Consider the following 26654-nt stretch of genomic DNA (forward strand, 5'->3'; position numbering starts at 1 on the left):
GCTTTTCCCGCTTTCCCCGCTTTTCTTTGGTGCTCCCCGCTTTTCCGGCTGGTCAATTGTACAGTGTGATTAATGCCCCGATCTCTGGCTGTTGATTTTCGAGTGCATTTTGACATTTGATGTATTGCATTGCCTCATCCTATTCTCCTTCTTCACTTTGGATTTCCTTTTGGATCGTTTTGTTTTTCGTTTTCCCCTCCGGAACTCCAACTCCAACTCGGTTTGGAAAAGTCTAGAGCAGAATGGTTTGCAGCATTTGCTATTGTGCCATTATAATGAGGTTTCGATAACTCCATTTGTCTCTGTCTCGGGCAGATTTTTCGTCTAACCCCCGAGACCGGAAAATGTCTTTGGCAACAGCTGCTGGCCAAATGAGCAAATACTGCTGCAGGGAAAATATAAACTATTTGCTAAAGTCATATCCAATTGCACTAAATGGGTCATTAAGTGCGGCATAAAATATATATAAAGGGAACTTCTTGAGGTGTGGAAATTACCATTAGAAATACATTAACTGAGTGCTAGAATTTACTTATTGGTAACGTTTTGTATTTATTTATTCATCTTTCCTTTATCCTCTATTCGATTTAAACAAATTAGTCACAAGTAAGCTGCCCTTTTGGTACCACAATAAAACTGTTTGTGCTTGTTGCATTTGGCATTCAAAAACTTGGTCCTGCCTTCAGCTGCCCCGCCGCAACACTTTGGCATTACAAATGGCAACACATTTTGTCTACAACGGAAACGGATATTAGTTGCAGTCTGCCAGACGCCCCAGCCCCTGACCCATGACCCCCGAGAGGCCAGCAAATATGGCGCGACTGATTCGATATACGTACATATGTGGGGAATCCCCTTCCTGTTACTGTTCCTGATCCCGCTTCAGGTCCTGTTTCTGCTTCTGCTTCTGCTGTTGTTTGTTCGCTGGACAAACACGTTTGTCAGGCAGCCCGGATATGCAACAACAACGGCCTGCAATTTGGCAACTTTCGAGGCAACGTTGGATGCCACATGGCTGGACGATTACCCCCGCATAGGATCCTTTTAATGCGCCCTTGACAAACGAGCCGCTCTCAGTCGCAGTTACAGTCTCAGGCTTGATAATAAAAACTACAGGGGCCAGACTGATAAATGCGGAGAAAATTCTCTATATACAGGATATATATACGAACGGAGCCTGCCAAGTGACCAGGACTGCCGCCAACGCACACAAGAAATTATTTTATGGCGCGTAATGTCTTTATGGACCAACAAAATGGCATCCATTTGGCCGAATAATAATATTTAAGCACATTTAAATAAAATTGCACTCCAGAGAGAGCGGAATTACAATTTGCATAAAATTCATTTGTGTTTGGTACCTCCTCTGCTCCAGTAAAAAATTGACAAAGAATGTAAATGCTGTTCTCCGGTTGCCTAATTGACATTTTCACTTCCTAGCAGGTCCATTTGCAGAAGGAGAATGATCCCTATTCCTCTGAAAAATCAATTGATTGCCTTGTCCCCTGCTCCCTGCTTCCCCGGGGCAGCTCTAATTTGTGTTTAGTAGCATGTGGCATGTTTGTCAATTACTTGGTTCTCTGTCTCTTCTAAGCTTCCATCCAACTTTCTGTCCTGTGCTCTGTGGCAAATGTTTGCCTACAATTTTCTCAGCGGCCCACAGTGCGTATGTGTATTATTTCCTTTTGCTACGTGCTCTCACTTAGTCCTGGCCATTTTCCTTCTAGCCTCGGCCGCCGCATTACGTGTGCGACATTTTCGAATAGCCAGTGTAATTATATTGATTAGGATGCTCTCTGGCGAGGACATTTGGGGTCCTGAAAGAGGAGAAATTAATTTTTTCCTCAGGGTGGCGCATCTTTTTTTGTTTCGCTATGTGACCTGAATTTCAAGTGGTTCAATGAAGAAGAACGGAGGGGGGAGTCACTGTATTTAGGTGATTAGCCTTAATTTTTAAAAAGTATTTTGACAGCTAAATATTTTTAAAGTTCCCTTGTGGGTAATATTTTAAATTTTAATTAAAATTTAGCAAGAAGTAATTTCCGACCCTATAAAGAATATACATATATTGAAATTAATTAATTATGATCGATTTCACATTCAAACCCATGATCCTAAAGATAACTAAAATGATATACACACTTTAACTTCTCAAAGTTAGTTTCCTTTGTTGTTATCCTTTTTTTCTACCTCACAGCGGATATATAAATCCGAAAAACAATCACATGTATCATTCTGAGAAAAATTGTCTATGGTCCGTTAAAAATTAGCGACAGCCGTAATTACGTGACTTGTCAACTAATTACAATATTATGTCCATCCGTCGCCTAGCAGGAGATTCTTTGACTGTCCTCCCCTTGTCCCGGGAACACTCCACCTCCTGCAGGTAATTAACGAGTGTCATTTATGCGTATAGCAGTTCAGATGGGGGACATACAAAAAAAGTGAGCCAAGGAAGCTCATAAAAACGCCACCAAAAAGAGGAGACGGAGGCACGCGTTCATAATTTGTTTTGGGGCTCCGCCAGTCATCATCTGGCTCCTCTTTGGAGTCCCCCCCTTGGTTTCTCTGTGTCATTTTTATGAAAATTCCGCAATAAATTAAAAATTATTGCTCCCGCTGCTTTTGTTCTTATGCGGCTTAATTCTTTTCTGTAGCATTTTATGTTAATGTCTGCCATTCGCGCAGGTGATAAAGTTGGTCCATTACTCATTTCGTAGCGCCAACAAAGCCAGGTCGGCAGAGGGGGAGGTGGCAGGAGATGGTAGAATTAATACTCTCTACGGCCAGTGCCAGGAGAGGAGTTAGCAATTTATGCAGGAGCATGCTCAAGGCTTCAGATATCCCGGAAAAGACTGTTTGCAGAAGGTTGACAAAGGCCACCGACTTGGCGAGATTAAAGGTGAACCTCTCTAGGGAGTATTTGGTATTTGTAAACTATATATAGACAAATAACCAGGTCTAAAGGTATTATTATTTATGCGGCTTAAAAAATATATATATTCTTTAGATAAGTCACCCAAGGAACCTGCTAATCTATTAGCTGGTTGACTATGACTTGGAATTTCTTTCGCATGACGCTTTATTACCCTCCCGGAATATATGCTCCTCCATACTTTTCTTACCCTAATCAAAACCGGAAACGAAGAAAATAAAATGGAAACTCATTATGTGACCCTCTGCCGAGGTCCTTCCGTCGTCAAACCAATTTCTTTCCTTATGCATTACGTCTCACTTTTATCGAAGCCAGCACGCAAGACGCCACACCTCCCTGAGTTTTCCACCGAACCACTGAAAAGCCTTTTCGATTTCGAAGGGAGCAGAAGAAAAGGCGAGCGTGACAATACCAAATGTGACTTTGAAAATTTGATAAATGACCCAAAAGTTCCAGACGGGATGGCGGTGCGAAGGGTGAGGGGAAATCTGGAAATGAAATAAAACCCGGGGCCATAAACGAAAAGCCAAAAGCGGAACTGAAGGGGCTCACGCAAAAGCCGAATGAATGAATGAATGAACGAGTGAATAGATGGAGGAGACGTGCAGGGGACTTGGAAAACTCGCGACACTTTTCCTTTGACAGCCGACGACAAAAAGGAAGGGAAAGGAAAATCGAGACAAGCGCCACATGTGATTCTTGTTGATTCATTTAGGCGGCTGCGTCGTCGTCAAAGTCAAAGTCAACGCGATTGGAGGTATTTTTCTTTATTTTTTTCTCTGCCTTCTTGTTGGGCCACGCCCCCTAACGAGCCTCCGTCCTATAGCCACTGAATTGGCCTTCTCTCCGACATTTATTTTGTCCTTATTTGATGCTCTAGCTGCCGCCTGTTCTGGCCTCTGCAACTCCAACTCCAATAACAAATATTGATATTAAAAAATCGCATCACGTCGCTTAACATTTTTTTTTGTTTTGAAAATAATGTTGTGGAAAATTTATTACACAATCGTATGTCTGTGTCTTTTTGAGGAGAAGAGAAAGGGATCCAAAGAAGGCCTTGACATTTTTGAGGCAGCTGGATAAATGCGATTTAGTGAGAGATTTACGCGGCGCAAGCTTTTGAGGGGATTTTGATAATACTTCCAAGAGGCTGAGGTCTTGACAGGTGTCAATGAAAGGTGAAATGTAAAAGTGAAAGACTTTGCAACACACTTGTATAATGTGAAGTTGATTATCGAGTAAAACACTCAACAAAATCTATGATTAAATAAAAAGAACTAAGCTTTCGTCTTGGTTTTAGATTTATGTATAAACTGACAAGTAGAAGTGACTCACTATATATTCCACATTCACTCTTTTAAAAACTTACGCTAATTCCGGTTTTAGAGCCAATAACAATAGAAATCCCATCGTCATCTATTAGAATTATTCATGAATCGTAAAGGATTGAATTGCATTTGAATTATTTATGCTTTGTCAATATAAGCAATAAATTGCAAACCTGGCAGCCGCAGCGGATGCGGAAAAAATGAAAGCTAGGAAGCTAGAATAATATTTACAATATATATATATCAAGGGGAAAAAACTGGCTAAACAAATGCATAATATGCGAGAAAAATGTTTATGAGGCGACAAAGTGAGCGTAGACGAGCTAGGAAAATATGAAGAGAAATATAGTTCAGGCGGGTTAGAAAGCTGCAAAATTGAAAAGGACAAGTTAAGCGGCCACAGGACCTGCAAGCGGGGCTAATAGAAAATGGGAAAATGGAAAAGCGGACAAAGCGGCAGCATAATAAATCATGTCTGACTTCTAGGAACCACCAGGATCAAGGCGGGGAAGGACACTTGCTGACTTTCTATTTTTTTTGCTTTCATAAAAACCAACTAAAATAAATACACGGACCAGGCAGTCGGGGCAGACAGCCTGATGAGAAATAATAGCGAGAGGAAAAAGCGACAAAGTCAATTATGCAGGCGAAACAGGACGAGAACGAGGATGAGGACGAGGACTGGGACTAGCACCAGGAAGAGGAGCAGGAAACACAAAGCCAAGGCGTCCTGCGTTATGCTTTAATAAACTCAAACTGCCATTTGCAGAGCAGAGACGCCAGACAGCATTATTGAAATATTAATGACCTTCGGCATTATTAAAAAGAGGCAGCAGCCACCTCCGCAGCCGATAGCGCCCGGCGGCAAAGTTTAGCTTCTTTGAAAATCGAATTGAGAATTGCAATCAAAACTTAATCAGTTCACAGGCTTAGGACGAGTGCCATCCCGGCTGTACTCCCTTCTCTGGTATCCTAGTATGTACCCTGGGTTTTCAATTAAACAAAAACGCTTTTGGGTCAATCCCTGCAACCCCCTTTCAAGGACCAAAAATGTGAATATTTTTGCGAAAAATTAAAAGGATTTCGTGCGTCAATATTGACACAAGACTTCAATGCTCCTGCACCGCTTGGCTGGCTTGATGGAATGATGAAGTGAACTCTGCTGAGTGCCTGTTCCGCTTCAGCTTTTTGGCATGCTGAGTGAGAATAACGCAAATATGAATAGAACTTTACAGCGTTTGCGGTTTTTGATTGGTTGGTGATATGAACTAATGGAATATGGCAGCTTATATAGAAAGAGTTACTTCTGCATGGGACTTTAATAAACTTCGGGATGTCAAACTATAAATACCTTTACAGTTTCCAGTTGAAGTATCAATGAACATTAAGTAACTATGATCATTAAGTAGCTATAACCAGTAAGTATCAATGACCAATAAGTTTCTATGAACACAAATAAACAATGACTTGCAACTTTTGTTACACAACACATTTCCGAGACGTGGGCAGCAGCAGTCACTTCGTTCCGGGGATGTTTGAACCAGTTGGGAATCATATGATATGACGATTAACTATGAACAGTAAGTATCTATGACCAGTAAGTAACTTTGGTCAGTGAGTCACTATGAACATTAAGTAACTATGAGCAGTTATTAACTATGACCAGTATTTAGCTATGACCAGTAAAAACTATGAGCAGTTATTAACTATGATCAGTGAGTATCTATGAGCAGCAAGTAACTCTGAACAGAAAGTATGTATGATCAGTTACTAACTTTGAACACTAATAAACAATGACTTGCAACTTTTGTAACACAACACATTTCTGAGACGTGGCCGGCAGCAGTCACTTCGTTCTGGGGATGTTAGAACCACTTGGGAATCATATGCACAGATGTGCGAGATTTTGTTTGGAACAAATTTAAGAGAAAGCTACTTAAACTATGGAGTTATTCTACTGTATAATTTTACTAGTATATAATTCGGACCATGGCAAATCGGTGGACTATGTATATATATACATATATATAGCTGCCATAGGAACAATCGGACGATTTATAGAACTAAGAACAGTAATTATTTATGATAAGTAAGTAACTCTGAACATTAAGTATCTATGAACATTAAGTAGCTCAGAACATTAAGTAACTATGATCAGTAATTATCTATTCTTATTAACTCTGAAGAGTAAAAATGTATGACTAGTAAGTAGAAATATCTAGTAATTATCAATGACCAGTAAGTATCTATGAACACTAATAAACAATGACTTGCAACTTTTATAACACAACACATTTCTGAGACTTGGCCGGCAGCAGTCACTTCGTTCCGGGGATGTTAGAACTAGTTGGGAATCATATGTACAGATGTGAGAGATTTGTTTTGGAACAAAGAGCAAGCTATTTGAATGAAACTGTGGAGTTAATCTTTTATATAATTTTACTAGTATATAAATCGGAGCATGCCGAATCGGTGGACTATATATATACATATATATAGCTGCCATAGAAACATTCGGACGATTTATAGAACAATGACCAGTAGTTAATTATGATTAGTAAGTAACTATGAGCAGTAATTAACTTTGAACATTAAGTATCTATGAACATTAAGTAACTCAGAACATTAAGTAACTATGATCAGTAATTACATATTCTTATTAACTCTGAACAGTAAAAATCTATGACCAGTAAGTAGCTATAGCCAGTAACTATCAATGACCAGTCAGTATCTATGAACACTAATAAACAATGACTTGCAACTTTTGTAACACAACACATTTCTGATACTTGGACGGCAGCAGTCACTTCGTTCCGGGGATATTAGAACTAGTTGGGAATCATATGCACAGATGGGTGAGATTTGTTTTGGACCAAATTTAAGCTATTTAAATAAAACTGTGGAGTTATTCTTCTATATAATTTTACTTGTATATAAATTGGAGCATGGCAAATCGGTGGACTATTTATATATATAGATATATATAGCTGATATAGGAACGATCGAAAAATGGTAAGAAAAAAATTATAACTTTTCAAGTTTTCAACAGATTTTCATCAAATTTGGTAAATAGCCATTATATATAAATTTAGAATGTTGTGTTAAATTTTATAAAAATAGGACTTCTATTTCCTATAGCTTCCATACAAACGAACGTTAAAAAAAGAGGAGAATGCAAAGCGTTGAATGTTAAAATTTAAAAAGTTCTTAATTATACCAAAATAGCATTGATTTTAATTCGGAAAGCTGTCCTATTCTAGTTTTTATTAGGTTTCTAAATCTACATACTCAATTTAACAATTTAAAAAAATTAAAATTTTTATAAATATTTTGACAATTTTTATGAAGTAACGACTTAAAAAAGACTTTCAAAATTTGAAAAAAATAAATTTTACCCAGTCAACGCTTGATCGATTCAGCTTTTTATGCTGATCAAGAATATATATGATTTATAGGGTCGGAAGTTAATCCTTCAAGCGTTACAACCTTCTGACTAAAATTAGAATACCCTGCAAGGGTATAAAAATGTGTTATTTAAAAAAAAAAACATATATAAATATTTACAAAATAGAGCTAATAATTTGTAATCAATGTACTTCTTCTTTATTTTCTAACTATTTGATCCCAATGTTAAAGAACCCTTTAGTTTTGTAATCCTCTCCCTTTCACCCTTGTAAATCTGACTTTAAAGGCAGAAAACTTTTCGGAATTTCCCCTCCCTCACCCTCTGGGAAAACCGCACAGGACCAACCGTAACAGCCACACAACCGACCACAAAAAGGATAAACCAAACACAACAGCAGATGATAACAATTGCGAATGCAGCAACTATAAATAATTAAATGCAAATTTTCGCACCTCAAAATGCAAATAAAAGGTAATTGCACTTAAATGTGCTCCAAGCAGGTGCAGGATTGGGACAAACAGCCGATAAATCATGGCCTGGCAGCAAATGAATAAATGATAAGCAGCGGCAGGCAAAAGCCAGCAAAAGTTTGTGCAAAAACAGAAATAAACAAAAACTTGGAAAAACCACTTGAAATATATATATATATTAAATTCGAGAGTTTGGTTTATTATTGCTTGCTCTTAATTGTATTTTATTTTGCATTTTTTTTGCTTGTTTGCTAGCTGGCAAAAACACATTTAACCCATTAATTAAATGGTCAGCGGGGCGTATACGCGATCTGCAAACTGCAAAAATAGTGGGAAAGTGTGAAAAAGACGAGCCATTGCGTGCGATGTGTTTTTTTTTCCCGTTTTTGCTTCAATTAAATTTAATTGCATTTTGAAGGGTCATAAATCCCAAACAGTGGCAGCCAAAAAACGACGCACCACGCCCCCTCTTCTGGGTTCTTTTCCAAACCAGAAGCGGAACAAATTGCAGTATGCAAAGCGAGACAAAATGCGGCCATTGATTAATGGGGTCCGAAGATGAAAAGAGTGAAGGAACACACAGAAGCGGACAAAACGAAAATCAATCACCAAACAAATTTGGCTTTTCATGGGGTTGAACCGATAAAGAATGAATCGAATATTGGGGCTACAATCCAGAGATCATCAAGCCTATTAAATGCGGTCTCTCTGCCACTATTTATCTTCTATTATTTGAGAGAGAGGGGAGATGGGCATCATGGTGTTAATTTATTTATTGCTTTGACTTGAAGGCTATCAAAATATTGAAAAACCTAAACTTTTCTCCCGTTCATGTGGGTATAAGATAGCTTTAAAAAGCTATAAAGTACTCTTTTGGGGGAGAGTTTGGTCTCCAAGCAATTCATTTTAATTATTCACGCGTAGATTTCACACTCTCCTGGAAAACAATACCAACTTTAAGGGATATTTTTTGTTGCAGGAGAAGGGCGTTTGCTTTCCACTTGATTTATGGCCTTGGTTCTGGGCTCAATTCGAATTAGGTGATAAGAACATCGAATTGTTATTTATTGCTTAGAGTGTCCCACCCAATATGCGGTTTTAATTCAAGTTGATTGTAAAGTGAGATTGGTTTTTAAAGGGGGCTTCCACCTTTAAGGGAACTATATATGTTAGATTGAAGTTTAATAATTTTATATATTTTTCCTCTTATACTTTTGGTTTTTCTGATAATGTACAAGTAGTTTGATCTGGCTGAAGAAGCTTGACTTGGCCCTAGCACTCAAATCTCTTGGCCTGTGCCACATGGAAGTCTCTTTGGCTGAGGCCTCTTGACTTGGCCTGCAGTTTAACCAGCTGCTACATAGTGGCAGGAAGGCAGCAGACCCTTCAAAAAATCATAACGCACTTTGTGTGCGAATGGCACTGCACTGCACTGGCAGACATCTGAAAAAACCTCAAAATCTGGAAATAGTCGATGTCTGGTCTGGTTTGGTTTGGTCCTCCTCTTGCTCCTTGGCAGTTCATGGACCGTTAAATGAGGTTATGCTCGGGCTGCTGCCTCCTCTGATGTCTCCGATGGGAACATGTTACTTCTGCCGATCTGCTTCAGTCCGTTTCCCATTTTCCACTGTTGCTCGAAAGGAGTGTGTGTGTGCTGCTCGCCTTCTGTGTGATTTATGAAGAGCAATTTTAATGACATTTCCTACGAGAATATCGACACATATCGGTTATGCTCCCCAACTCTTACGGGAGTGGGTGCCAAACTTCTACTGCTGCTACGGATGCGGATTCGGATTCGGTTTCGGATGCATTAACTGCAGCTGACGACGATGCCGGGAGCAGCAGCTTTGGCAAGTCATGCGTGCCAGTCAGGCCCAGAAAGCCCAACTATTCAGCGACCCAGCCCCGAACTCACGACGATGTGGATGAGGTACTTGTACTCAAGACCTGGACACACCTCCGAAAAGCTGGCCATTTAAATGGGGATGGGGAAATCGAGGACTTGACATTTATGGAGACACGAATTGAATACCCTAAGTAGCTCTATTTTAGAGGAGACAAGTTCAAAAACTATGGAAATAATATAGAAAATATGTATGGCATTTCATAAATATAGTTTAAAGTTATGTTGATAAATTCTGTATCAAGAAACATGTGGTTGAAATTAAGATGTCATAAAAGTGTCATTTTGAAAGTGCCATAAAATCATTTGACAACTTTATGGGGATAGGAACCAATTTCGAATACAAGTATTACAATGGTTCTTTGAAACCCCAAATAATATTTCCAGTATTTAAGTTTTCATTTCGAAAAGCTAATAGTTGGATCATGTATGATTTTTTCCACAAATAATCCATATTTTACCTCAACCAAAAGTCATATATAATCCATCCTTACAGAACATATAAACATATAGTGTGGAAACCAACGATTTGGAATGGATTTACAATGGACCGCGCCCACTCGCCCACACCCTAGAGCAATCTGGTTGTGTCCAAAACACTTTGCATGAATAATCGCCGCTCGTAAATTCGACTCTGATATGCGGCAATTGACTCCCTTTGTTGCTGCAGTGATAAGCAATAGTTTGATGTTTGCTCTCTTTTTTTGGATTGTTCACTTTTTAGTGGGTCACATGAATCAGTTTCCGATGATTGCCCAATGCCGAATCTGCAGCGGCATAAAGTGCAAAATCATGGATTTGCGAAAATACTAGCCAACTTTCGGTGTCCCATTTGAGAGAGGGGACAAGAGATGATATTCCCTGCAGATGCAGTGCTTTATTTGAGTAAATAAATAACGAGCACGCAGATATACATATATTTTTTATGGAAATTTACTGAATTTTCCATTTCAATTGCCTTTTGAGTGGAAAAATATGTAAATTTCGATGAAGCGGATGGACAATAGTCGTCGAGGCTAGGCCATGGATGGGTGTATCGAAGGGAGGCATTGCAATGATGCGATATGTGCAGTAAATTGCAGTTTGCCAAAAACATTTTGCCATTTGTTTGTTGGGATACCCTTCCTCCCTCTCGGAAATTTATGGCCAGCAGCTATTTTAATGTGTGGAAATGAGAACTTTCTTGATATACGACCCATGTTTGAATGGGAACAGATATTATATTGACAGTAGCAGTAGGGTCAATAATCTGGGCAGTTATGGGTTTATAGCTAGGAGATGAAAAGATTCGATTTTAAGATTATAAAGAAGTTTGTTATGCAATTTAAAAATGTCTCAAAGTCATATTAATGTTCAGATTTGTCTAATTACACCTCCAAAAACCCTATTCATTCTCTATATCATATATATCTCAACATCTTCAATTACTTATAGACACAAAAATAAGCCAATGCCAAAGCCTCCGTTCTTGCAGTTCAACAAAAAGATTTATATTGCTCATTTTCCGGTCTAAGTAAAGAAAGGCATTATATATAGAGAGTCCCACTCCCGACCAAGTGAAGGTCTCCTCCATGCAGTCTTATTTGTGTCTTGGTCTCCTCCTGCTCCACTTGATTTGCTGCCGATGTGTTCTTTCACTAAATTCACTTAAATTCATGTTATTTCCGCATGTTTCACACCATTCACCTACCGCCTCAGTCTTGTATTCCCTCTACTCGTTGATTTTTTTCCTTTTTGGTCGCAATTTGCACTTCATGAATACGAGATACCAAGGAAGGCGAGAACTACATTCATAGGAAGGAAAGAAACTGCTGCTCCATTAGACAATTTCCACATCTGTCTCCGAGGAATGTGTTTGTGTTGTTTCGAAGTGCACTCCCCATTCTCCTTTGGCAAATTATTCGATTGAAGCAAGAAATAAACTTCCGATTGACCGTTTAATGGTTGCTCTAAAGGAAAGGAAATTTGCTCCAGAAACTGCCAGGAAATTAAGATTCTTTTTGGCAAGGAAATTGGGAAAGTTTGAGAGAACTTAAGATGGATCCCAACTAAAACTGGCTTTCTTATTAAAACCTATTTGAAATTCGCTTAATTTTTACCAGCAAAAACCTCCATTAGTACCTCTCATTGTGTTCAACTCACAATGTGTATTCTTCCTGCCACTTCTATAGGCCCTTCACTTCAATGGCTAAACATTTTGCCGACTATGCTCTTCACCACATCATTATAGTCCCAGCTCCACTTCATTAACAGATTTCCATTTCCCGCACCGCAGAAAATCGCAACCAGAGCTATTAAAATGCAATCGACCCCAGTCCGAGGCACTCAGCAGTGTTTTGGCCATGGCAACAGAATTGCCGCAGCCGCAGCTGGCCAAAAATATTCAACCAATAATGCAATTTCGACTGTGGCCAGCCGACTACAATGACCAAAAACCAAAAAGGGATAGAATGAGGGGCTAAGAATGGGAATCCCCGTTGGCAAACAGAGGCTGTGCTGTCTATTAAATGGAATTTGCAGACCAGAACTCCTGATTGACTAACTGTCCATGTTTTCCCCTTCGCACTCCTCCTCCTCCGTTGCAGAGATTTCATTTGTTCAATAAACGCATAATTATGCACAATAATTGCATTAGCAAATATGGGCATGGAATTAAAGGCCAGAGTGTAATTACAACTGCAGAGTGTGAGTGCCTTCATCGTCTTGAGGCCCTTAATTAAAGGCGTTAAGTTGGCTAATGAATGCGGCAATTGCAATTGAGCATCCAAGTGCACTCACTCTCAGCATTTGGAGGAGCTCCATCCTAGGCACGTTCCTATTCAGTGAACAGTCTTCTGGCAGTCAGTTAGTCATTCCGGAGTGCACATGCAGGATAAGTGAAAAGCATTAAATAAACAAACTGGCGAACAGCCACACAACAACTGCCAAACAACAGCCGGCAGGAATGAAAGCTTACAAACTGCACTGGAAAATGCAGGGAAAATGTGGATGGGAAAAAATCTAAAGGTGAATAAGGGATACTCTAAATAGTTATACCTATATTTAAAGTGAAGAAAATCGGTCCAGAATATAATATTTTGAATTAAAATAATAAGAAAATGATTTAATATAGATTTCGAGTATAATATTCTCAATGATTGTATCTTTAAAAAGAAAAGTTCATAAATCATATATCAATTATAGAAGCACATACCTCTTGGGCATATTAGAACACTTGCAAATTATCTATAATATAATGATAAATAGTTTGTAAAAATCAAGCAAAATGTAACACACTATATCCCCTTTTTTCGGCACTTACTCCTGCGTGCAATCCCCAATCAAAAAATCCTTGTAACCATCATGAACAGGATTTGAGCACGCTCATTGTTTGGCTTATATATAGTTGTCGGTATGTTTTATTTTCGTGCCCCATAAAAATGTTCTTTGGTTTCGGAATCTGATGCATTTGATAAGCGTCACGTTCCGCACGCCAAAAACCAAGCTAGAGCATTTTCCGCTTTTCACTGAGCTTGGGCAACCGATTGCCGAGCACTTTATTATCTATACCCCAGGTGCAGGAGCCAGGACTATGCATTTGTTTGCCACTTACACTCACTCACCCACTCACATACACATTGTTGGGGAATAACAAAATGGCGGATCGAGGTACGTACCTGCAAGGAAAGGATACAGAGAGAGAGAACATTAGTATGAAATCTTGGCAAAACACACCTGGAAAAAAAGAGACTACAAGCAACCCACACAAGCCCGTTGCAATTGCATTAGAATTTAAGATAAGTTCGAAGAGAGTGCGAGTAATGGGAATGGGATTTGGATAGAGGGAGCTCCAGCTTCCAGATTGGGATTCTCGGTTTACAAGGAAGGCTACTCCTTCCGCTTGTTGTGTGGGAACTTGTTTACCAAACTTTATTACAACTTGGCAAACAGTCGTCGCCTTTGTAGCTGGCTCGAGTCGAGTTCTGTTGCTTTGTCTGCTAACTGATTGCAGTTACAATCAGTTTATTGTACGGGCCTCTCTCCTGCAGCAGGATACACACACACAAGGCCACCTGAAGCTGCATTGTATCCTGGAACATGGTGGGAAAAGGACTTTGTAACAAGCCGATGCGAAAGTCAGCACCTGAGAGCGGATAATTCGCAAATTGTATAACTTTAAGTAGTAAACTTTGTGAGCACAAGACTAACATAGTAGGAAATGGTAATATAAATTTACCAGTAATAGAAAATAATGTAGAAACTACAGTAGAATATCCATAATTCATAACCTTTAATGAGCAGAAAATGTGAGTTTTGCAATTTAAAATCAATTCCTCCCATTTTCACATCATTTTTGTCACCCACAAAAAAAATAACTGAACCCGAAATCAATAATCAATAGAACCAACCATACACACAACCAAGGAAAAGGCAAAATGTCATAAGTGATTTCCTGTTCCGTTTCACGTTCCAATCAAGCGTAAAATAATTTTGTAAAAATATTTACACAACTCCCGGGGGCACCGAAGCCCGGAACTCTGAACCGAAAAAAAAAAAATATGAAAGTGAGGACAGTCAGTGGCAGTGAAAGATGAAAAATGAATGGGAAAATGGGGAAAATGTGAAAAGCTAATGGCTCACCCGCCTGCCCGGTTGGGTTGTTGTCTCCTCTTTGACGACTGTCCAAGGTTTTCGGTTTTTGGAGCCACTCAACCAAGTGGGTTCGCCGCCCCCGGTGGCTCATCTCATTTCGGAGCGGTGCGCTTGAATGCGTATCCACCGCTAACGCCCCCAAATAGAATGTGTACATCAGTGTCAGATTAGGGCGTGGCTGTGGGCCAAATCACAGACATAACCGCCACTACACCCGCTATGACACACAGGCACTGCCAGAGTTTCCCAAGAAGGCGCATAAATTCCAGACACAGCCGCCCGGGTGATTTGTGGCACGGAGACCACATCAAACATGGAAGATTTTCACTGGTCGACGGGCAGGAGGAGGTTTCTCAGACAGAGACTAAGTGTGGGTTAAGCACACTTGAAGTATGTGCACGCTTGGGTTAAGAAAAAGGATTTGCAGGCACACCAAGGAGATCCCTTGCTGAGCACCTCTCATTCTCTATATTCCTCGTTTTCCCAGTTGGAAGTGCACTGGGGGAAAATTTAATTTTCATAAAAAACAAGAGAGGTGAAAATTCTATACCCCTGTAGCTAAAATATATCATAACTCAGTCAAAAATGCATTAATTTCCCATCGGAAAGCAGTCCTTCGCTAGTTATTACTACGTTAACAAATCTGCATACTCAAAAGAAAATGTAAAATTTTTAAATTTTTTTGTCAATTTTTGACAATTCTAAAATGGCTAAAAAATGTTGAAAAAATTTCAAAATTTTTTATAGCCAGACATGTCTAGATCGATTCTGCTATTGATGCTGATCAAGAATTAATATGATTTATAGGGTCGGAAATGACTCCTTCACTTAGTTTTCAGCTTCTGAGTGAAACAGAATAAGGCTTGCTTAGCTTTCAGGTGATTTTCAATAAATAAGATGAATATATACAATACCCCATAATTTTTGTTCCGTGTAAAATGACTGAAAAAGAAAACTCTGAAGCCACCCAAATCCTGACAAGCAGAGCCATTCACAACTGTATGGTTGATGGTTTGGGGGGAGGAAAATATGAAAAGTCGTCGTCTTGCCGGGAAAGCTGAGAGCTGGGATCTCCTGCCAAGGTGAGGATTGTGGTCCCACTGCGGTCCTGTGGTCCTTGCGGCTTACGACATACGTATACATAAATATATCTATATATAAGGAGTGTTGATACTTCTTTCCTGTAGTTTTGCTCTTGTGCCTTTTCCTCAATGCGACAGCCACGTGTAATGCAATTATATTGAGGCAGGTTTTCTGTCACAACTTTTTCACTTTTCCCGCACACACACACTCAGATTTTTCACTCCAAGGAATTGGATAAAATGGATAAGGACAGGTAAACAGGAAGCAAAGAACTATTGAAACTATTCAGGAATTTATATAGACATCAAGGCAATGACTTGGTAAAGACTTGAAAGTGAAAACTTGCACGTTTTATCTCCGGATCGATCCTTTTTCCCGCCACAAATCCCAGTAATTTACGGCAACAGGCAGCCAGGATAATTGCCAAAGTTTAGTAACGGAAACAGCAGCAAAAAAGGGACAAAGGACCCAGTGCAGGAAAGATGGAGTTGCGGTGAAATTCGGCGCGTCCATGAATATGAAATGAAGTCAAAAGCCCAGACAAAGGGAGCAGATCCCCATTGGGAGGCACTTTTCGGAAGTCCACGGACTGCGAGGGCCATAAACAACAATTTATAAGCTTTAATGGAAATTGGTTGAGAAACTCCAAGGGGTGCCGGTTCTCCCTTCTATTTAGAGCGACTTGCAAATAAATTAACTCCGTCTAAACCGGCAAATGCAAATTAAGGGAGAGCTGCGTTGTTTACACCTCGGACAGCCATTAAATTTATGCCTATTCCCCCTGCGACTGCTCATAAATCCAGCACCTTTTTACCTCCATCACAGGCGACGGCTCTGGCAAATTGTGAGTGTCCTTTCGCTTTCGACGACAAATGCATATGGAAATTATATGCAAATTTCCATTGTGTCAGCAATTTGTAACGAATTTGGGATGTGAAATTTGCTCGCTGGCAGCAAATTTAATTTTCCCTGAGCGGTGGGTAAATCAAATTGCATAAACGTCAATTTGCTAATCCAATATTTGAGCTAAAGTTCGGCGCTTGGCGGCGTTTTAAGTGCCGCTCTTCGGTTTCAACTTTTGGCTGAAGGACTTTAAGTGGCGATTGCAAAGTTTCGCCGCTTGCTCCTGCAACTGAAGCTGACAAAATATTTTCTGATTACTTTACTCCTCAGAAATGTCCCCAAAGGAGCGGCTGTCTGACAGGAGGAGAAGACAGAAAAGCGATGGAATATTTTCAAAATAAATGTTATTGTAGCAAAAGTTAGTGCAACTGATAAAGAAAAGGGAGGGGTCCCTGTTGATGGCACTTTGATGGCGGCCGAGGACTTGGAACTTGGTCAGCTTCAATTACTCGGATCCTTGGATACTTGGATCCTCGGATCCTGGGATAGTTCCCTGCCAGGCCGTGACTGGGCCGCATTAGGAGCCACCGAGGGCATCATCATAATCAACAGTCCACAAAAGCAACGGCCAACACGTGACTACACCACAAAACTCTCAGGAATATAAAAGTTTCCCCCCGTACTTCGTCCTTGCCGCAAATGAGCTGCTGGCATTTCGGCTGCTGTTTCCATTTTTTGTGTTCTGTTTTCCCCGGTAGCTGTCTGCACTTAATGGAAAATGTCAGTTCGCCTCCGGCGTCAAACGTTTTATTGAAGTTTCCACCGAACTCGGGGCACCGAACACTCAAAACCTCACAACTCTGCGTCATCTGCTTCCCTTTGGCCACCTTTGCCGATTTTTCCCGCTCCCCAGGACGAAGTGTGGAGTCCTTGCCTTGGCCAGCCGTTAAACTTAACGAACCGGAAGTGGTAAAAGCAGAAGTGCAAGAGGCAGGATCTTCTTCGCTCTGCTCCTCAGACAAGGTGAGATGATGAGGAATCCGCGCTGCCAAATTACCGTGAAAAATTGTTGTTCATTTTAAGGGGGAAAAGTACAAAGAATAACTGATAAATGTTGCAAGAATTTAAATGTTTACAGAATAGAAATCAAAGAAATCGTCGTAGCTTTGGTAATTCCTTCATTACCTTTACTTAGTAATCGAAAATCATTAAAAGCAAACTTACATAATAAAAGAGAGAAAAGCAAAAGTTTCAAAATGAGTAGTAAAATTAATAAATCCAAATCAGCGGCCCCAAAAACGGTGGAAGCTTCTCCAAAACCTATTGAAAAACCCACTGAAGCAAACAAACAAATTTTTGGTTGCCAGTTTGAGGTGTTTGGAGTTGTGCAGGGAGTCTATTTTCGCAAGGTAAGTTTTTATTTGTTTTTAAGAATTTTTTAAAGCTTACAGAAATTAACCTCTTAACAAAAGCACACTCAAAAACAGGCCAAAGAGTTGGGCCTTACTGGCTGGTGCATGAATACAAGTCGGGGAACTGTTCAGGGTATGATGGAAGGACCTTTGGAGCAAGTCAATGATATGTGAGTGTCCTTAAAGACTTTCTAACACAATAATAATAATAATTTAACTATTCTCTATAAGGAAAACCTGGCTCAAGTACAAGGGCAGTCCCCGTTCCTCCATCGAAAAGGCTGTGTTCTCTGAAAATGAACCCCTGCCTAACAACAATTTCAAGACGTTCACAATACGCCGCTAACATAGCAACCTTATTTTGTTAATCTGACAATTATTGCGGAAAATTCCTTTGTGAAATCAAGTCCTTGTCACGTAATAAATATTCCTGTTCCTGCTCCCCAAACAATTGTCATATTAAGTGTTGGCCAAAAGTTGGCCAACTGCCTTTATTTTCCGACCCATCGGCACCATCTCTGGGGTTCTGATGGCCCTCTGCGGTGGCTGGCCAATTAGTAAGGCCATGAGCCATCGTAAATGGCTTTTCTAATATTTTTCCATGGCAATTTTTACACACTGATGCTGCGCCAATTGTCAAAACAATTTCAATTTTGTTTTTACTTTTTGTTCAGCCATCAGATCGAGAACAAAGTTTCGACTCGATGGTGCTGCTGTCAATTTTGCGACAAATATTGTGCATTCCGGCAAAAGGCAAAACAAATTTACATAAATAAATAAAAGTTGACTGAGTTCACAAATGGTAACAGTTGGCGTCTGATGGCAATTAAAAGCCTCTGCGCCACTTTCCACCGTTTGTTTTTTATTGTGTTTATCTTTTTCACCAGGGGATGGATCCAGCCTTTCCTCTCCAAGCTGGATGGGAAGCTCTCTCTGTCCTGCTGTTATTTATTTGCATTGTTTTGTGTGTCTGGCAAACACTTTATTATAAACCGTTGAAACCGCAAAAAGTGCACTGGCTAAACCAAATTGTTTTCATAGTGTCCCCGGGAATGGGTTGCCACGGAAATTAAATATTTTTTCAAATGTCAGCCATATATATATATAGATTATTAAGAACGTTAAGAGTAAAAATATATTCCTCCTCGAACTGTGCCAAAATTTATTGAAGAAATCATATAAATGCGGAAACGTAAACTCTACTGCAACTAAGGGTAATCTGTTGGTTCACTCAAGATCTTGGAAAGCGACCCATATCCTGCTCCTGAAGCACTCGATTTCTGGCCCGGATAGTTTTCTGGGCATCCCTTACCTCCTTGGCCAACTCTCGACTTAGCAAGCGTCTAAAAAGAAGCATCTTGCGTTTGGTTTCCGGAGTACCAACTCCTGTGCTGAACTGCAAGCCAGGCTTACGTTGGCCACCAGATGTTGATCTATAGAAATAAATCCAGATAGGATGAGGGAAAACAAATATATAGAACCAAAGTTATAGCTTAACTTACGCCTTTTCGTCCGTCATTTTGGCTAAAAATAATTTTATTAGTTGAGCCGATAGAGTTTACGTTACAATTTTGAAGAATTTTGAAAACGAAATGAGTAGTAAGGGAGGGCTAAAGGTAAAAGGAAAAGCCTGGCTAACCTAGATCATAATAATAATCTTCTTTATTTACCAATCTATCATTTTAGCCTGAGCATTTCTTGGTTGCTAGTATATTTATATCCCAACTTATATATACAAAGCTCAATTGTACGAATAACTACTCTCTATATACAAACATTTCTCCATTTTTTTAAGGACTTTTCTCGTGCATTTTCCACAGTTACCGTTAAACGAGGAGCTGGCAAATTAAGTCATTAAATGCCACCGAATTTGGAATGCACAACGAGCCAAACGACAACAAGGCACGCAAACAGATACGATGAATACCACTGGGAGGATATGGGCTAGGAGAGTCCTATGGAAGTCGGGAAAATGGAACATGGAATGGGGTGGGATCGGCTAAAAGCCGGATTCGGTAGCGCCGATAATCAATTCCGTTTCCGGCTGACAGTTTGCCGCATCGTGCGTGACCCAGAATACATATATGCATAAGCAGTGCAAGAAAAATAATAATAATAATAATTGTAATAATTTCGGGGGGGGCAGAGCCCAACATGGGGGGCGTGGCTGGTTTTTGAAACTCCAAGCTTGCGTGCTCGCGTGTCGTTGGGAAACCGTGGAAAAGCGTGGAAAACCCGCGCTCTATTAGCGACCAGTGAGCGTTGATAACGAGTTCATTGACGAGTTCATTGGCACATTCATTGATTCCCATTGATCCGGGAAGCAGCTCCTCGAATCGGTTATATATACATATATGTATATAGCGATTATTTCGGAATAGGAAACTATATCCTTTTCCTGTTCAAATATTCAACTGATTTCCAACCCTGGCTCTGCTCATGGCTTATTACTCATGCAGACCATGTTCCCAAGGCCCACTTCTGACTCTACTCCAAATCTCAGAGCACACACAGATAGAACCGCTCCAGACGGCTACGTGGGGCCAAACTGCCGCATCAGCCGGGGAAGCACCCAAAATCCTCTGCGTCCTCTGTGTTGTCTAGACACAAAACCCATTTCTATGCCACCGAAAAAAATTGTTCTTGCTGCGCAAATGTTGCATTATAGAGTCGAGAGCAGCAAGTGTGGCAGTTGGGTTCGAGTTTAGATATAGGAACAGCCGTTACCCCCAAGGAAAAAATCTTATTAAAATTTTACAGCCACAATTCCGGCTGTCAAAAATGAAAAAGCCAAGAGCCATTTGGCCAGTTAAGGAAATTTCTACCTTTTCGTTATTTTAAACAAATAATTCAACCTACAGCTGTTCAAAATTCTTGTATTAAAAATAACACGTCACTATTTCCCACAAATTAAGGAAAACTTTAAAATATTTCCTGTGCAATTGCATGCTTTTGCCTCGTGTTGCGTGGCAATTTGATGAATGTGTTCCTTGATTAACCCTGATCCCAGGTCAAAACTCCTGGTCGGTCATGGAATCATAGGGTTTTAGGACCTCTTTGCATGCAGTTGGAAAATTTTCAGCGGCTAGCAAACTTTGCATAATAAATGAAGGCGATAAGAATGCTGTTTGTTGCCTTCTTCGCCTTTGTTTATGTTTATGTTTTCTTGGTCCTTTATTTTTATGGAATACCTAGGTGGCAGGGAGGAAACTTTTCTCGGCCGCCCTCAAAGTGTATCCCAAAGGCTTCGGGGCAGCGGATAAAGTTTTTGGCCTGGCTTTGAAGATTGCCACACAGAAGGCCTTTTGTTTCAGTTCACTCCGAATCAAATTGGCCTTTGAACTTATCTTCAAGCTGCCAAACACAATCCCAGTTATTCATTCAGTACAAAATGTGATGTTTACTGGAACGGGTCAACTTTTTTTTGTTTGTTTAAAAAATCATAAATTTCGTCTTGCAAAATGGAGCAGTCCAAAATTATCGAAAATCATCAAAATTTGCCGGCAGATAAGATGAAAGCACCAAGTGCATATGGTGAAATCAAGGAATTGATTTCCTACACACCGGCAAACCAAGAAGAGGTTCTCAAAAAGGAGCAGGGGATCCCGATTGCCGAGGGAGAGCCAGAAGCACCGGCAACTGTCCCAAATGCCAACTACCAAGAACAAAAGTTAAACAAAACGGTGCCAGTTAAACCCACCAACACGGAACAAAACCACATAAAATTCCAAAAAGAAGAATCCAATCCCAAGGAAAACTCTACAGAGACATCTTTGAAGAGCCAGACGCAGACTAAGGAGAAAAACGGAGCCGAGGAACCTACTGCAGAGAAGAATGAGACCAGCAGCAATTTGAAGACAAAGCCGCCAATTGAGGATCATCCAGCAACAGGAGGGACGGAATCAGCTCAGAAACAAAAGGATTCCAATGAAACCAAGTCGAAAAAGCAACCGAAGAAGGACAAGCCCAAGGATACCAAGGATAAGTCAAAAGCCCCGAAGAAGTCGCCAATCACAGAAGCTCAAGAAATAATGCCGGAATTGAGCGCTCAGGAATCAAAAAAGAAGAATGCCAATGCCAAGGAAATTAAATTGGAAGAGGAGAAAAGGCAAGACTGGAGGTCTTTACTTACGGAGGTCAGTCTGGTCTCTTCCCTCTCAACTTTTAAGTAAGTTTCTTACATTACAAAAACTATAATTCATAGTTAGTAACTAACCATTTCCGTTCCTAAAAGATTATTGTATGACAAGTCAGCCGCTCCACAATCCGCGGATGCGTCTGCCCGAAAGCGCTCTGCCAAGCAACTCTATAAGAAAAAGTTGCAGATCCTGAGGGAAAACTACACATACCGCTTGGGGCTGCTCAAGCAGCTCAAAGAAGCCATGAGGGACAAATACAACAGCGAGGCCCAGCAGCTCTACTCCGAATACACTTCCGCCAAGAACAAGCACAAGCACGGGTATCTAAAGAACACTGACATACACTCGAAGGACTCCGATGAGTCCAAGGTGACAGATCCCATCGAGGACCCCGTAGCTCTGGCCACTCTGGGCTAGCGAACCAAATCCAGGACCTATATCCATCCCAGACGGGAAGGACGATAATGGCACTTGATTCCTTGCGTTCATTATGTGCACTTCTTGCTTTGCATCTTGAAGTGTGGCGGAATCTCGATCCAGGACATTCGTCCTGTTGGAAGCGACAGTATATATGTGTATGTTCTCCGGCTCCAAGCTTTAATTTGTGCCACTTCTGTTTTGCATGACGAAATGAAAAAAAGACAAAAAATAAAAAAAGACAATAAAAAATTGACCCAAATACAACCTGGCGTTCTCTATTGTAATTCAGCTTCCTTTGGCATTGTAATTTATGGACTGCCAGAGGAGGAACAGGAGTGGCATTTTTTGGGGTCGCAGCAGCTGCGGGGAAAATGTAGAGCAGTGAAGTGAACAAAAGGAGTAAAATATCCTGGTGGCATTGTTTAACTGGGCTTTAAAAATTTAAAACTAGGGAACAGTTTTACTGTTCTAGAAAATACATTTCCCTTCAGCTTTCACTTACGGAACAAATCTTGAAACTTGAACAGATTTCCCAATAGGGACTGTCATCATTGCCGTGAGTGGAAATCGTTCTCCCGCAGGCGGATAATCCGTTCAAAGCCGCCAAAAATCCCTGGCGTTTTTGTACAGGATGTGAGGCTGGGGGAAAAGAAAAAAAGTGGGCACTCGGCCGGATAGATGGACGGACGGACACTCGTGGCTGGCGCTTAGCAACAGACAGACAGACAAAAGCTGGAGGCCTAAGCTCCTCAGACGACAAAACCCACCCGCTGACACCCCCTGCGGCGGCTTACAACAAAGGCAATTGGTGAATAAAGGCCGAAAGGCAAAACGCGCCGCTGTCAGCGGGCGTTGAAATGGAAATCAAAATCCGAGTCCCATCGAAATCAAAGCAAATCAATGCGAAGCTTCCTCTCTCTCACACTCACTCCCCCAAAGAATAAATTTGATGAAAATTGAAAATTTACTTTGGCAATTTCGATGGCAGCACGGGCTCGACAATGAAATATGTCAATTTCAATTATGCCCCAGCCACGCCCCATTTGCCTGCCGCCGCTGGCTAAAAAAGTACTTGTCCAATCCCCGAATTTATTTCAACATTTTGCACATTCCCAGCAAATGTGTCAATTTCGATGTAAAGCTCTATCGATTGCAAAACTGGCAACGCCTAGGAAAATCGCCTCCAATTGGGGGGTTGGCCCATGGTAGAATTATACAAGGTAGTCTCGTCGGCAAAAGCACTCCCCTATTCATTACTCACAACAAGTGCGAGTGAGAGGAGTCTGCGTAGTAAGTGCGAGTGAAACGACAAAAGAGCTTTTAGTTTAGCCCTTAGATGGTCCATGGGGGTTAAATTGTTCATACATAGTAAAAAGAGTTGAAGTGTTTTATAACTTAATTTTTAATAGTTTGGAATTTGACATTAATCTTTGTTTTTGTTTTTGTAAAGCTATTTTTTTGTTTAAATTCTTAATTTTAAAATATATCCGAATCTTAAATTAAAATTTTTTTATATCTAAATTAATGTTTATGTTCTTAGCAGAACGACATCGCACACAAGGGTTAAAAGTAACAAAAAAATCGTCCGCACACAACAATTCTGTTTGACAAACACGAACGCACTGAAAATAAGCCGAACGGTTAGGCAGCCGACGAGACTACCTTGTATAATTGTATCATGGGTTGGCCCATGGACCCCGGTAATTATAGTTGTTACGACGGGTCATGTTAGCCGGGAATTTGCTGACAGTTGTCAGCAGCCCGAGGCTGGTGAGGATTGGGCCATGTTAGGGGAAGAGGAGGAACATTTTGCCAATAAATCGAATGTTCTTTGTGGCAGCTTATTTACTTATGTAAGTTTAGTTTGTTTTAATCAATGAAACTGACTTTTAGTTACGGATTTTGTTTTGCCTTCCTTTATGTACTTTAATTGATTGGATTTTAAATTGAAATGAAAGGTTGTCTTATCTAAAAGAATAGCTTTAGCTGTGATGCATTCAACAGGACTGTCATTAAGACTTTTCACTGACTAAAAACATAATTACCTTGCACACAAATCAATGTATAAACTTGGCTGGGCTAACGTGAGATTTCCTGTAATATAAACTCCTGCTGGCTTTATCAATGGGAACTATCAAAAGGCCATAAAACTTTCGCTCGACACTTTGCAGACAGGAAATATGACAGGCGGCGCTGCAGCACAATAAAACGGGTTTGCTGCTGCCGGTCATTTGCCAAGTCCAACTGGCTAACAGACTAAATGACGGACTGACTGACTGTCCACCAGATTGATTTGCAACTGGAGGAGCAGGAGCAGGAGCTGCAGCTGGACTTGAAATTGAAATTGAACTTGAAAAGTGCACAACAGACAGGCGAGGCGTCGCAATGACAATCACAAGGCTCTCACGATTACACAAAAGCCAGCGAGCAGCAGAAAATAAAATACCATGGCTGCGACTTCAACTCCAACTCCCGGACTCCCGGACTCCCTGTTGTCGATATGATCTCGTCATTATGTCGCCAGAGGCAGAGCCACGACCGAGGAGGGACCGGGATGAGGGTCCGGACTGCGGAGGAGCCCTGGAGGAGCCAATGGTGGCGGAAGACGTCTGCAAGTTGCGTCGTGTGGGCGACACTTTTATGTGAAATTGATGATGATTGAAAGCTGCATGGGATGGAAAAGCGAAGCATTTCTAGACATGACAGCGTGATACTCACGACAACCAACCATAAAATCGAGCGATCAAGAAAATATATGGTTGGGGGAGTAGGCGATATTTCTAATCCAATTTGGAAACAATATTATTATGTGTAGAACCACATTGAGTGATTGTTTCTTTACTTAATACAAACACAAATAGAGAGAAGAAAGATTACTTAACATATAGTTCAAGTAGTTCAACTTTAACTTACAATATCCTATTTAATATTTCCCAAGAACCCCAAGTAACTACCATCTCTAGTGGAAATCATAAAATGCCTTTGTTCCTTCCTCATGTCGGCATACGAATTAAACAATTAAAAGGAAAAACAGCCTGTATTCTTTGCCCCCATCCTCAATTGCTTCCCTTTTAAGGCTGGCCACAGATTTTTATGGCGCCACGATGTTCTTTAAGATATATGTGTCAAAACTACTTCTGTGCCATCGTAAATTTAATTCATAGGCGTCTGCGTTACCAGCTGACGATTGTCATCATCGCAATGATCATCCCCCTTTCCCCGTCTACATATGTACATATATCCCCATTCCAATCGCAATCAGTATCTCGTGTGGGACTTGGATCCGAATGCGAATGCTCATTGCATTTTTATCACTTACGCGAAATTGGTTTTTATGTGTCGGGAGTCTCATGTGCGCCTATTAAGTGGAAACGCTGCCACACCGCCTCCTATTCCCGTGGCAACCGCACTCTCACTCACCGACATCAATTCCACAAAACCCAACTATAGTAAGTAAGTGCCCTGGCGGGAGTGCTACACATATTACGTATACGCAGGGAGGGCACTCCGCGGGTCGTTTAAGCAACGATGACAATCAGCCGAAGACACAGTCAAGTGATATATGGCAGGGCACTTTCAGCCCATGGAATTAGGTCTACCAAGGATAGTCTTCTTGTCATTGTTTTATTGATTTATAGAACCAACAGCCCGCTGATTGCAAGAGACAATTTAGCTTAAACTTACGCACTTATTTCTGACGGCTTGGAATAACAGAGACAATCTTTGGAACATTACCTGTAATAAAAGAAAGAAAGAAATTTAATTAAAATGTAAGTCTTTTCCAGGGTTCCTTTAAAGTTACCAAGAGTTGCAAGGTTGCAAGCACATATTATTTTTAAAAGAAATCTATTCAGCTCCAACTTGTTTCTTCAATTTAGAAACTTTATCACTCCTTTTCAGGTATTACCTTTACCAATTTAACTTCAAATCAAAATCATAGAAATGTTGGCAAAACCAACTTGAAGTCAACATATTTTTGTTTGGAAAAAGGAGACAGAAATTATAGACTATTAAGTCCATATGCCTATCCATGACCTGGACCACAACACACAGGGCAAAACACAAACTGTCCCTCATCCCAGA

The 26654-nt window shown here is 40.5% G+C and overlaps 4 protein-coding genes across 5 annotated transcripts in view; 2 read left to right on the top strand and 2 right to left on the bottom strand.

Moving 5' to 3' along the window:
* Nucleotides 1-26654, bottom strand: part of Trim9 (E3 ubiquitin-protein ligase Trim9) — an 81340-nt gene that overhangs the window by 23944 nt on the left and 30742 nt on the right. The window lies entirely within an intron of this gene.
* On the top strand, nucleotides 15744-18460 carry LOC110183291 (acylphosphatase-1). The gene is made up of 3 exons (XM_020951523.2): nucleotides 15744-18009; nucleotides 18073-18182; nucleotides 18244-18460. The coding sequence occupies exons 1-3, from the start codon at nucleotides 17857-17859 to the stop codon at nucleotides 18356-18358; spliced, it is 378 nt and encodes a 125-aa protein (XP_020807182.1). The 5' UTR covers nucleotides 15744-17856; the 3' UTR covers nucleotides 18359-18460.
* On the bottom strand, nucleotides 19151-19674 carry LOC110183292 (uncharacterized). The gene is made up of 2 exons (XM_020951524.2): nucleotides 19515-19674; nucleotides 19151-19445 (listed from the first exon to the last, which is right to left on the bottom strand). The coding sequence occupies exons 1-2, from the start codon at nucleotides 19529-19531 to the stop codon at nucleotides 19244-19246; spliced, it is 219 nt and encodes a 72-aa protein (XP_020807183.1). The 5' UTR covers nucleotides 19532-19674; the 3' UTR covers nucleotides 19151-19243.
* w-cup (world cup) lies at nucleotides 20845-22830 on the top strand. Its single transcript, XM_020951520.2, has 2 exons — nucleotides 20845-22180; nucleotides 22247-22830. Exons 1-2 carry the CDS (start codon nucleotides 21474-21476, stop codon nucleotides 22566-22568), a joined length of 1029 nt encoding a protein of 342 aa, XP_020807179.2. The 5' UTR covers nucleotides 20845-21473; the 3' UTR covers nucleotides 22569-22830.

Source organism: Drosophila serrata, unplaced genomic scaffold, assembly GCF_035046125.1.
Source record: "Drosophila serrata isolate PLE 108 unplaced genomic scaffold, ASM3504612v1 contig_240, whole genome shotgun sequence".
NCBI classification, from domain to species: Eukaryota; Metazoa; Arthropoda; class Insecta; order Diptera; family Drosophilidae; genus Drosophila; species Drosophila serrata.

What these genes read in the sequence shown, in the direction of transcription:
- LOC110183291 (XM_020951523.2), top strand. Translation starts at nt 17,857, where the DNA reads ATGAGTAGTAAAATTAATAAATCCAAATCAGCGGCCCCAAAAACGGTG. An exon ending in AGGGAGTCTATTTTCGCAAG is followed by an intron (nt 18,010 to 18,072) that starts GTAAGTTTTTAT and finishes TCTTAACAAAAG; the next exon opens with CACACTCAAAAACAGGCCAA. An exon ending in TTGGAGCAAGTCAATGATAT is followed by an intron (nt 18,183 to 18,243) that starts GTGAGTGTCCTT and finishes ATTCTCTATAAG; the next exon opens with GAAAACCTGGCTCAAGTACA.
- w-cup (XM_020951520.2), top strand. Translation starts at nt 21,474, where the DNA reads ATGGAGCAGTCCAAAATTATCGAAAATCATCAAAATTTGCCGGCAGAT. An exon ending in TCTTCCCTCTCAACTTTTAA is followed by an intron (nt 22,181 to 22,246) that starts GTAAGTTTCTTA and finishes CGTTCCTAAAAG; the next exon opens with ATTATTGTATGACAAGTCAG.